Here is a 12,582-nt window from a genome sequence, read left to right on the forward strand (position 1 = left end):
ACGCAGGATTAGCTCTCAGCCGAACAGCTTTCCCTCTGGATGAATTCAGATCGGTTTCTCTGATGTCACACTTTTGACTCATTCCCAAACCAAGCGTTATCAGGCTGAAAAGGAGAAACAGACTCAATCTACCAAGTTTATCTCTAATTAACACGGATTAACTGAGCTTTAACTTCGCTCTGCAAGCCAAGCAGAAGGATCATTTGTGCATGGAAGGCCATTATTACCCTGAGGCTGTTGATCTTCTCTTTTAAGGGCTCAAGGTCCCAAAACCCTAAATCATGCCACTATGTTGGTGTTGATTTTTGTCAGTGAATTATGGAGTTAGCCTGTTGAAGCTCACTTTACGACCAGCAGCTCTGGATGTTTTAGTTTGTTTTTATATGAAAAGCTTCAGTTCCTCCCTTAATGATGCGTTTGGCTGCTTGTTGTTTTTACTGGTATCCGGGTCACATTGTGTCTGGATGGGTTTATTAAAGGCGTCCATGTTGTTTCACTGAACGTGTCCATAGCAGCAGCGCCGCCTCGTCGCTCTCATCAGGACCCACCTGATGACTCACTGATGCTGTTTTCAAACGGTGGGCTAACAGATCCTGAGCTAACCTGCATGTTAATGTTTTTCATTTAGAGCAGCAAAATCAACAAAATCATTATTAATCATTTTACTGTTTTAATAAGCCATACAAGGTTTAACTGTCAAATAGACCAATCTGAACGTTTTATTGTTTTGTTTTGTTTGTGAAAATCAGTGTTGAGGTGATAAATGTAGTAAAATGTGAGACCTCTAGTGTTCATGTGAGTAACTGCAGCTTGGTGCCTGATTGTGTTTCTGTTGCCTCTAATTAATCGATCAGCGTCGCCTTCAAGGTCACAGGAAGTAAAAATAATCTTGGCTGTAAAAATGTTTAAACCTCTTAAACTTTTGTCACATTACAACCACAAACTGAAGTTTTTGTTATTGTGAAGTGGAGAGGAAGTAAAATATGATTTTTAAAGATTATTAAAAATCTGAAAACAATCTTGTCTTTGTGTATTTACACCCTGAGTAAATCCTTTGTTTTGGCTGCAGGGGAACAAATCTTCACTGGAGCAAAACTTCAGGCTCCATGTCACCAAATAAAAATACAAATCAAATGATAAATGTTTTTGATGTGAGGATGAAATCAAAACTACAATGAAAAACATTGATGTAATTTTAATCTCATGTAAAAGTCTTTTTTAATTTTTTTTTATTTTTGATCATTAATTAAAAATCATCTTGACTGTCTTGAACTGGACAGTCCAGATGATTCTTTTTGCTCAAAGCATCAAATCCACGACTCTGAAGAAACATTCAGTTTCCCTTTGGGGTAAAAAAACTTTTGAATTCAATGATTTGTTTTCACTTTCTGGAACAGATTTGTTTTTTCAGTTACCTTCTTTCAATATTTTCTGCTTTATCTGTTATTTTTTTTTATTATTATGGCAAATTCAGCTGTAAAGAAATTGAATCTCTAAAGTTGGAACCGACGCTGAACAGCAGATTCACATCCTGCATGAATACTCATAATGATGCATTTATTATTTTCCTGCTTATGGTTTTCCCTCATTTCCCATTTTATGCATCCATTATCCAAGTAAAAACACCAAAATGACTTTCCTAAAGGTTTCTGCTGATTGGCTGGTAAAGAAGCCGTGATGAGGAGGAGGAGGAGGAGGATGAGGATGAGGATGAGGATGATGATGATGATGATGATGATGATGATGATGATGATGATGGTTCTGTGCAGCCATCAGAGCCAGAGGCCGTCAAACGGTGTGAAAACCTTCCAGATGAACCAAGTCGGACGTTTTATTGGCTGATTGGACAAAGACCAGTTTTTTATCTTCATCCTCATCAACACGTTGAAATGAGTTTCCTGAGTTTCCCACCTCAGATCAACGCCGTTACCAAATGTTTACAGCCAAACATTTATTTATTTATCACCATTTATTTTACACACTAACGGTGAACAAACTGAAGAATTTACAAAGTCATCCCTAGAAATGAAATGCTTTTAGTTATTTTAATTATGTTACACATTTTTTGCTGCACTCTTATCAGCCTGACCAGTTTACATGCTGTAAGTTTCCACAGCACATATTCAGAAATATACTTAGATCATTCCTCATTTCATACGTTTAGTGAATATTATTATTTTTAAATACAGCAGCATTGATGAAGTGAAACAAGCTGACCTCCACCAGAGCAATGCCCACAATTTATATTATACAGATAAACTTTAATTGCATAACAATATTTAGCTGTGGGGATAATTAGTTGGTGAATAATTTGAGGTCTGCGGGTGTCCAGACAGACGCTGATGGATAATCGGAGCCCTGATTGCTCGACTCAGACGCCTCTAATTAAAACCAAATCATTTCTGGGTTCTGCAGAAGTTCTGCAGAGGTTCTGCTTGGTGGACCAGAGAGGTTCTGCTCAGGTTCTCTACCTGCTCCAGAAAACGCTTCCTGATCCTGTCTGGACCCGGAGGGAAGGATTCACAGCAGAACCAGAGATCCTTATTTCTGGTGCTACCAGGAAGTAAAACAACAAATTAGTGGAGATAAATGTCAGACATTCGTTCTGGAGCAGCTTCATTCTCACAGTAATTAAACTAATGAACCCCTGAACTTTCACTGTGAAATAATAATTGTTTTCCATGTTTTGATCTCACAACATAATTTGATCTGTTTGTAGTTATTATCAGCAGACCTTTAAAGAGAAAGAAGAGATGCATATTTTAAATAGATGCAGTTTACATCAATATTACAGATAAAATGAGAAACCATAAACCATCAAATAAATCTGAAGACTATTCAATTATTAGCATGCATATTTATCATGATGGCACTGTTAAAAAGTTTTCTTAGACATCTATCTTCATTCTTTTTGCAGGTTTAATGATCTTCATTACATATTTTCATTTGTAAAACCCAGAATATCCAAGGCAGCGAATGCAGAAACATCCAGAAGTTTTCTTTTGATTGGATGATGGACCAAAAATATCACAAGAAAAACTAAAGTAGCTCCAAATGATGCAAAACGAGAAAAGTGGAGAAAGATTCCTCGATCCTGAGGAATCTTTCCTGAGGGGCTGCAGAAATCCTCTCACATTCAGATAAAAACAAAAACTTCAGCGAATGATCTGGAGGTTTTATGTGAAAGTAGAAAATATTTACCAAATGTTTCAGGAGGCAGGACAATCATCCTCAACATCCAGCCAAAGATCAGAGGCATGGGTTAGAATGGCCTAGTCAAAGTAGAGTTAAACCTAACTGAGAATCTGTGGTAGAAGTAGAAAACGAAGCTCTTTGTCTAATCTGAATTTAGTTGTGGTTGTTTGATTTCAGGGCAGAATTGGAAAAATAAGGACTCTCAAAAACCAGCTGGAAATGCACACCACACTTTTCAGATTTTTATTTGTAATCATGTAGCATCATGAATCATTGTCTTTCATCTTCACAGTTGCCCACTACTTCCTTTCTACTTCCTTGTTTTATTAAACCATGAGTGTTTGAGGAGTCGCAGTCTGAATTGAAGCTTTCTACATTTGAAACCTTGAAAATCTCCTGAATTTACGCAGGAAGAACCTCGTCGTGTCGGAGGTCTAATCTGTTGGAAAAGCTTTGGGAAAACGTTCCAGTAGTTTAGTTTAGTTTGAATTGTTTAGCAGCTCAAAGTCCAGAGGTTAGAAGTGAGTCTCGTGAGTCAAACTGAGTCTGATTCTGTCATTTCTGTTGTTTTTGCAGGAAAACAGATTAGTTTGGTATTTAAGAACCTTTTTCTGGTCTTTGTGTTTTCTGCAGAACCGTGACAGAATGGTGGACTGTATGAACAAAGTCATGCTGCACGCCGTCGTCTCATGCTGGCAGCCATTCCTTGGACTGGTACTAGTGGCTGCCTTTGTGGGCTCTTCTTTAGGATGTCCGTCTCGCTGCGAGTGCTCGGCCCAGACCAAGGCCGTCGTCTGTCACCGCAAGCGAATGCCCACCATCCCAGATGGCATCCCGACCGAGACCAGGATCCTGGACCTGAGCAAAAACAAGCTGACAATGATCAACCCTGATGACTTTATTAACTTCCCTGGGCTGGAGGAACTGGACCTGAGTGGGAATCTGATCAGCTACGTCGAGCCTGGAGCGTTTAACGCCTTGTTTAACATGCACTCACTCAGTCTAAAGAGCAACCGAATCAAGCTCATCCCTCTGGGGGTTTTCACAGCCCTGACAAATCTGACCCAACTGGATATAAGTGACAACAAGATTGTCATTCTTTTGGATTATATGTTCCAGGATTTACATAATCTGAGGTCTTTGGAAGTGGGAGACAACGACCTGGTTTATATTTCTCACCGTGCGTTCAGTGGACTCCTGAGCCTGGAGGAATTGACCTTAGAACGATGCAACCTTACAGTTGTGCCCACCGAGGCGCTCTCTCACCTGCACAACCTGGTCAGCCTTCATCTCCGTTACCTCAGCATTAGCACTTTGCATCCGTACTCCTTCAAAAAGTTGTTCCGGCTGCGGCATTTAGAAATCGATAACTGGCCTTCACTGGACCACGTGCCAGTGAATACCCTCCATGGCCTGAACCTGACCACATTGTTCATAACCAACACCAACTTATCCTCCTTCCCTTACCAAGCCCTGAAGCACCTGCCCTACCTGACCCACCTCAACCTGTCCTTCAACCGGATCCGCCACATCGAAGGAGGGATGCTGATGGAGCTGGTTCGGTTGCGAGAGTTGCATCTAGTTGGAGCTCAGCTGACCACCATCGATCTGCACGCCTTTCAAGGCCTTCGGGGTCTCAAGGTGCTCAACGTCTCCCACAACCGCCTGGACACCCTGGAAAAGGGCGTGTTCCAGTCCCCCGAGGCTCTGGAGGTCCTTCTGATCGACAACAACCCCTTGGTGTGTGACTGTCGTCTCATGTGGATCCTGCAGAAAAAGCACTCCATTTTGTTTGGAGACTCGCAGCCAGAATGCAGCACGCCCGAGGGGATCCGTGGTCGGCCTTTCAAGGAGTTCAAGGAGGCGCTCCTGTCTTATTACGTAACGTGCACCAAGCCAAAAATTCGCGAGAATAAAACCCAAACAATTACTGTTGACGAGGGCCAGCAGGCAATGCTGCGCTGCAGCGCTGAAGGGACGCCGAGGCCGAGCGTGTCGTGGCTGTCCCCACGCCGACGAGTACTGACCAGTCGGAACCACGGACGACTGACGGTGCACAACAATGGCACATTAGAGATCAAGTCTGCAGAGATACAAGACAGTGGCGTGTACCTCTGCCTGGCCTCCAACACTGCTGGGAATGACACCCTGATGGCTTCATTAGCGGTGAAAAGTCTGGGTTCGCTGTACGCCAACAGGACCCAGCACTACACAGACCCTAACAACGGCACTGCCAATGAAACGGCCAACATTTCCCTTGGTCTGGACCTGAAGACTATTTTAGTGTCCACCGCTATGGGCTGCTTCACCTTCCTGGGAGTGGTCTTGTTTTGCTTCCTGCTCCTTTTCGTGTGGAGCAGAGGAAAAGGAAAACATAAAAACAACATCGATGTTGAGTATGTACCTCGGTCAAAGTCCAACGGTACCAATGTTGATTCAGCAGAGGGACAGGCTGGTCCGCGGCGTTTTAACATGAAAATGATGTAAGTTATGAATACACACATAAAAGAGTCAGAAGAGGACTGGATGGTGGACACGGCTGGAGTATAAAGTATTTTTTTGAAAATAGAATGACAGGATGAAAGTGGTTGTGAAACTTTTAGACTCTATCATAAAGGGACATTCTGTAAATCACTGGATTGATGCCGAGATTCAGCAGCGAAAAGCACATTACACGTCTTACATAACTGCCAGCTGGCGGCTTCTCAGAAGAGGCATGGAAACAGTTGTTGCCATGGTGACCTAAAGGCAAAAGGTGTCATGTATTAACTTTTTGAAATTTGTATGTACAAAAAGAAGCCCTTAGTTTTGGGTTGACTACAGACTCGTCTACACAATGTACAGTATGAATTTGTATCTAAGATATTAACCTTCTTTGTTTAGTCCGGCCCATGCTTCTTCACTGAACAGTGAAAGAGACCATGAGTTCTTCTGTTCAGTATGTTTACTGAATGCTTCATTATGTACCTGTGTGGATATTCATTCAACAGAAATATTCATAGCAATATTCATGGGATACATTAGCCAAAATTGTAACCCCAATGTTCTGCAAGAACCAGTTTCCATTGATTTAGGAAGGGCTTCTCCTCTGGCTGAGTTTCTGCCCCCGTCCCCCGATTTCCACCTGGATAATATGAAACATATAGAATTTACTAATAATAAATACTTATGGAAAATGTTGATACTTTTGCTAAAGCCAACGCTCTAACACTGTTCAGGACCTAACACGAGCCTCTGGCCATCCTGAAAACGGCCTAGTCCAGGTCACAAACCACCTCCTTGTCCTATTTTTGTCTTTTTTTACTTTAACTGTATCTTTGCTGGTTGGCTAACTACATGTGTCAATTTTACAAAAGTGACATCTGCATCATTTTCCCCTGTAGAAAATTTGGACTTTGTTGTGGTAGTTCTTCATTTTGTTGTTGAATCATATAGATTGTAAAAAATACAAAAAGTAAAAGTTGAAAAAATGTATGTGAAATAAATGAATATGTATTTGTACCTATGTGTCAGATTATTCCTAACGTTATATTTCTAACTTTATGCTGGCTCAAGTTTACCGTTTATCGTTGCATCAATAGATATCAACACAGGATCTGCAATTCTACACAGATTTCAGCCCCAGATTCTCTGTTTTCCTTTGCAGGTTTACTTCACTGTTAATGTATAAAGTACTAAAATTGACTTTAAGGTTTTTGGATGTTTTCCCACCTGATAGTCCAGTAGAGCCGGTTTGATTGGGAACCAAAACTGCAACATTTCTTCCTTTTCCAGCTGCTGTGGTTTTCTTTCTTTCTGCTCTGAGTCAAACCAAGAAACCCTCTGAGCAACCTGTTCCCCTCCTCACCTGTGGGGGCGCTGCACCAAGAACCACTAAAGGAAACCACATGAAAACCTCTGAAGACACGGAGCACAACTTCCTTCTTTACCAAATGGAAACAGAGGTTGGAGGATTTCTCTTTAGTCTGTGGTAAAAACCTTGAATCCTTTTCCTCATTAGCATAGACTCAAGAGTTTGCTTTGGTTGTATTTACCCAGAATCCTCTGCGTCATAGTCCACTTCCTGCTTTTGGAGCATTCTCCAGTCCGCTTGGTGTTCACATATGCATTCAAATTGCATTGGAACCGAGTCCAGGCCAGAGTTTGATTGGTTCACACGTCCCCAAACGAACTGCGGTCGGATTAAAGCGGAATAAAAAACTCACCCTTAGAAACCAGGGATGAGCATCAGGATCTAAATTAGCCAGAATAAGATGTAGAAATACATTAAAACTCAAAGAAAGCCGTATAAAATAGCATTGTTCTTAAGATCCAACATGGCGGTGTGATGATCTGGAGCTTCTTTACTGCTGGAAGACCTGAACGGTTTGCAGAACCAACTATTCAGTTCTTTACCAGAAACAGTAAAGTCCAGAAATCAGTCTGCAGCATTAAGCTGGATGTTGATGAGGACAAAAAAATCTCTGAAATTATGTCACATAACCATCCAACTGAGAAAAATGAACAATCCAATGAATCGTTATTAAACTCTTCAAACTAATTAATTCAATCCTGACATTCAGGATTCTTACCAGAACTGCATTTTCTAAAGATCTATTTTTATTAGATCTGAACAAAAATACTGATTCCACCTATTATTAAAACCTTCCTACGGTAATTGTCTTCATTTGTACCAAATATTGAGTGATTCACACAGTGGGTGGGAGGTCAGGATGAGTAGCCTGGATACATTTCAGATGGGTTAAATGTGAATTACATTCCATGGAGATACTGGTTCTGGTGCAGATCTCTCTGTCCTGGTTGTGTTTTATCAGGCCTGTGTGTTTCTGTTGCCTGTGGAAAGGTGTGACCACAGTGAAGCTGCTTCTCCTCTCATCACCTATTGACTCGTCTGACCACCTCTGTTCTCCTAATTAGGGAGACGATTTTCCAAAGCAGATGGGCGTCTCAGCCTGAAGCGACGAATGCAGTTCCTGTTCAGACTGGACAGTTGGCACAGGAAAAACCTCACCAACAGACTTATCACTGTAATTATTCACAACCAATCAAAGGGGTCATTTACCTCAGTCATCAAGATGGAAATTATGCCGTTTCTGAAAGGTCAGATACCCTTCAGAACTTTTAATCACATGAATAATCAAGCATAGAGCCGGGAAACTGGAAATGTGCACTTGTGTTTTTCTCCTTTGCAGTTACCAATGGAAACCGTCCGTGAGTAAACATGGTAAAGTATGAGGCTGTAGTTTAATCCGACAGACTGCCGCTGAGTTCCTAACTGAGAGAGAAAAAATGCAGGAATAAGAAATAATAAGTTCCTGTAAGTATAATATCACCAACAGCAGGCTGCGCATCAAATGAAGTTTGATCACATTGAGACGGAATATTATTCTATAAATCCACACAATGTACAGACGCAAAAATGTGCAGCAGCATCACTGAGTCGACACAAATACTGAGAAAAAACCTGAACCCAGAGGTGATACTGGACCTGCTGGGCATTTTAACATATCCACAGCACAGAACTTTTTCACAGAAAACCAACAAAATAACTATTTAAAAAGGTAAAATGCATAATGAAAGTAAACATATTTTTGTTTGGCCTCAGAGGAAATAACTGCGGTGCTGCATCTGCATTTTCCTGAATGCAGAGAAGATTCTGCAAAGGAAGAACGATGAGAAGCTGCAGACTTTTAAAAACCAGCAGACACTGAAATCATTTCATCCCCAATTTAAAGTTAGTTTATGATTTTATGTTTTATCATCAGTTTGTGTTCAGAACTTCAGCATTAGAAGTCAGAGCTTCAAAAGCCAGAGACTTCCTCAGAACCATCTGAGAACCAGAACCGAAACCAGAGTCACGTTTTCAGATTAAAGGGAAGTTTTCATTTCAGACCAGACCTTCAGATCAAGGTCTGAATCCTGGTGGAGTGGGCCAGGATCCCCGGGGCTGGAGGTCCAGACTGAACTTTCCACAGTCTGTGATGATTTGGTGCTATCGCCATGGCAACACCAGCCACCTTACCTGACCTGAGTCCAAATCGAGAATCTATTGGAAGATGAGAGACACCAGAACCGACAAAGACATCAAACCTCAGCAGAACCACAGGCTGACCTCCGTGTCACGCCGCACTGATGCAGTAATTTGTGCAACAGGAAACCCAGTGCAGGACATGGATGACTTTGTTTGGAAAATCCTATTTTATTGGTCTGATTTAATGTTTATGTTAGAGACAAACTACTGCAACCAAAATAAAGGCTCTGATTCTGTGTGAAATAAATCCATGTCATCTGTGAAATTGCAGCTGTTTCAGTTTTTCCATTCTGGGCAAAAATCGACCGAATTTCAGCACAAAGCTGAAGCTGCTGTGAATTCTCAGAGCGCCATGCTTTAGAAGAATGAAGGATATGAGGCGCTGTATCCTGCCGAAGCTCCTGAACGCGGCGCTCTGGGTGGATGAACGCGTCAATAAGCCGTTTCTCCAGAGAAAAATGTCAGCTGAGGATGAGGAGGGTTTATGTTTATCACTGCAGTCGGTGTGAATACACATATCTGCAAAACAACTCCAAGGAATCCGGAAAAAAAAAAACAACATGCGCTTGTTAGAAGTGATGTAGTTCTGAAATTACACGCTATGCTTTTGAATAGATTTTCAAGCCCTTCAGGCTTCACACTGTAGCACAGAATATGGTAAAAACCTGCAAATCATATGAGAGGCAGAGAGAGAGCCTGTGGTTCCACTGGTCCAGCTCCAGCCCAGGCTTGGTGCTTTCATTAGGCTCCCCGGTGGCGCTCTCTCTGCCAAATGAGCTCCCATGTGAGCCGACTCCACTTCCAACCTGACATCCAAAAACTGCGTCTGTCTGACTGGACGACATGCATGTGCTGCTCTGCATCGCCGCTAACCTGCTCTGGAGAAAGCTAACTCTGTCTAGCCTTGCTTTGTCTTTCCTCACTGTAAAGATGAAGCTGTGGGACTGAAAGAGTTACTTCCTTCCTTTTAGATGTAAACCTCTCTAATGCTCCAGCCTGCAGTGAAAAATGTCTCCAGGATAATGGAGGGTGAAGCGCTATTAGCAACAAAAACCGCGGCATAGTTCACACCCAGCGCTCTCCTGGAAGCCAACAGTCAATATTTCTTTGTTAGTGTGTTGCTGCATTCTGTAATTATGTTTTTGCCCTTTCTCAAATACGCAGTCATGAAAAAACAAAATGAGAGAAGGAAAGATTGAATTCTTTGCCTTTGTAACTGTTTAATGATAAATGGGGCTGCAAATCGGGCCGAAGAGACAGAAAGTTTCACATTTCACCTCAATATTTCCTCCTGATAGAAAAAAGTCACCATTTATTTTTGCTTTTGCTGTTGAGGAGGCATCATTTGTATGAATTTCTTCTGGGATATTTCATCACTGCAGGTATATTTTTGGATGTGGCTGAACTCCACACATGAGAGGAAGCGGAGTGGAAACGCTTCCCTCCCACATCGTGAAACCAAGAGTGATTTAAACTCCATCAAGGTTAAGCCCTCAAGAAGAAGACTTACATTTGTACTCATAAATGCTTAAATGTCACCTAAGCTTTCTTCTTCTGGGATTTTCAAAGCGAGGTGTTGAATAGCTAAGCGGTGGTGTTTTCAGCAGCTCCATGCTGGGAGGCGAATCTGGAAACGGCATCAAGCAGGAATTAAAGGGACGGATTCAGACAGAACACAGGTAATTAAAAATGCCCTTAAAACCTCGGCCCATCTCTCATCTCATGCAAAAACTGGTTTAAATTAATTATCATTTTAGGTCACCTCTCTTACCCTGAGGCGACTTACAGCCACTGCCCCTAGAGGCTGTAGATGGTACTGCAGTTTTGAACCAGCTCTACTAGATTGAATTAAATCTGGTTATAAAACACCTATAATTAGAAATATAACATCATGATGTTATTAATCCTTGCTATTAAAAAGAGACTTTGGTTTTCTGATTGTTGTTTTCAGGCAAAGCCAAACAACAACGGAGCACCACAGGGATGTGTACTGTCACCCCTCCTCTTCTCATCACACAGAAATCAAACAGCAACGGATGAATTTTAGATTAGAGATGTAAAGCAACGTAAGCTTTATTCATAAAGCGCCTTTCACAGGATAAAACTCCAAGATGCGTCACAGCAGACGTTGGATCTTGGAGCTGGGTTTGACGTCAGACCAGAGGAAACAACAACCAGTTAACAACATTTCACCATGGCAACGCCCATAAATACTGTTTGCTGATAAACATCATCTATTTTCCAAAAGTTAAAGCTGCTTTGAATTAATTCAGTTTAGAGTTTCAGACTCAAATGCAGCTTTCACTTTAGAGGCACTCTTGCATGAACATGATCCTGTTTCCACCAGAACTCTGCTGGTGAAACACTGAGTCCAGTTTCAACATGGGGCGGCCATTTTGAAACAAGAAGTTGGTCTGACGCGCTGTAACTGGAACAGGACGGGCAGCTGTGTACTGCTTATGTATGTTTGTTTTGAACCTTTTATTTTCTCCTCAGGTTATTTTCCGTGTCCCAGCCTGGAGATTGAAGATGTTTTTATTCCACAGCTGAAGCTTTGAGTTCAGCCATGGAGACGTTTCTGTTGTCCTCACAGAAACTGCATGTGTGGAGAAAGACAGAAAGCTGAACAACCAGCACTGCTTCTCAAACTGTAATAGTAATGATTGTGCCCTACTTTAAGTGAATATGCTGTTTTTGAATGATTATGCAGTTTATGCTGAGGGTGGCTTTAATAAATGATATTCCTTCACTGATACTTTTTATGGTATTTATACTGGAGTTCTGGCTTCTAAAGACTTTGAGGTTTTCCTGAGGTTCTGGTTGTAAATATCTCCATCCTCTGTAGGTTGAGCTGATGGTTGAACACGATGCTGGCTGGGTTCTGGTCCAACACGGTTTGAGGATCAACAAGCAGCCATAGAATGATACGTGTTTATGTAATATGTTAGTTAAAAGAGATGTCATGCAAGATAACCAATAAGATTTAACAGAAACAGGATCAGTGCTTCTCTGCATTTCAGACTAAATGTTTAAATAACCAACTTTGTTGGTTTTGAGCCTCATGTAACACAAAGGATGAAGCCGTTCAGATTCGCTCCTGACATCCACATGCACTGCAATCTATTGTTCTCCCAAGTGGGGAAAATGCAGAAAGGCCCTGGGAGTGTCAGCTGAGCAGACAGAAACACGGTGTTGGAGGAGAAGAGGGAGCAGAGCAGCCAGACAACAGGGCCTCTAAGTTCCCCTTACAACTGCTGAGCGGGAAAGCATGTCAGATCGCACGTGTCAAACCTCGAATTGGATCCGTTTTTACCAGCAGCTGACCATGTCGGGTTTCACTCCTGACAGCTGAGAAC

The 12,582-nt window shown here is 41.8% G+C and overlaps 1 protein-coding gene across 10 annotated transcripts in view; it reads left to right on the forward strand.

Annotated features, from left to right (window-relative positions):
• Nucleotides 1–6,696, forward strand: part of lingo2 (leucine rich repeat and Ig domain containing 2) — a 193,314-nt gene extending 186,618 nt beyond the window's left edge. For all 10 annotated transcript variants that reach the window (XM_044126815.1, XM_044126810.1, XM_044126816.1 and 7 more), the window contains one exon: nt 3,829–6,696. In XM_044126815.1, the coding sequence (XP_043982750.1) occupies nt 3,841–5,682 (1,842 nt within the window). In that variant the 5' untranslated portion in view covers nt 3,829–3,840 and the 3' untranslated portion in view covers nt 5,683–6,696. The remainder of the gene's footprint in view (nt 1–3,828) is intronic.
• The last annotated feature ends 5,886 nt before the right edge of the window (nt 6,697–12,582 follow it).

The sequence above is a fragment of the Gambusia affinis genome, linkage group LG09 (genome assembly GCF_019740435.1).
Source record: "Gambusia affinis linkage group LG09, SWU_Gaff_1.0, whole genome shotgun sequence".
NCBI lineage: Eukaryota > Metazoa > Chordata > Actinopteri > Cyprinodontiformes > Poeciliidae > Gambusia > Gambusia affinis.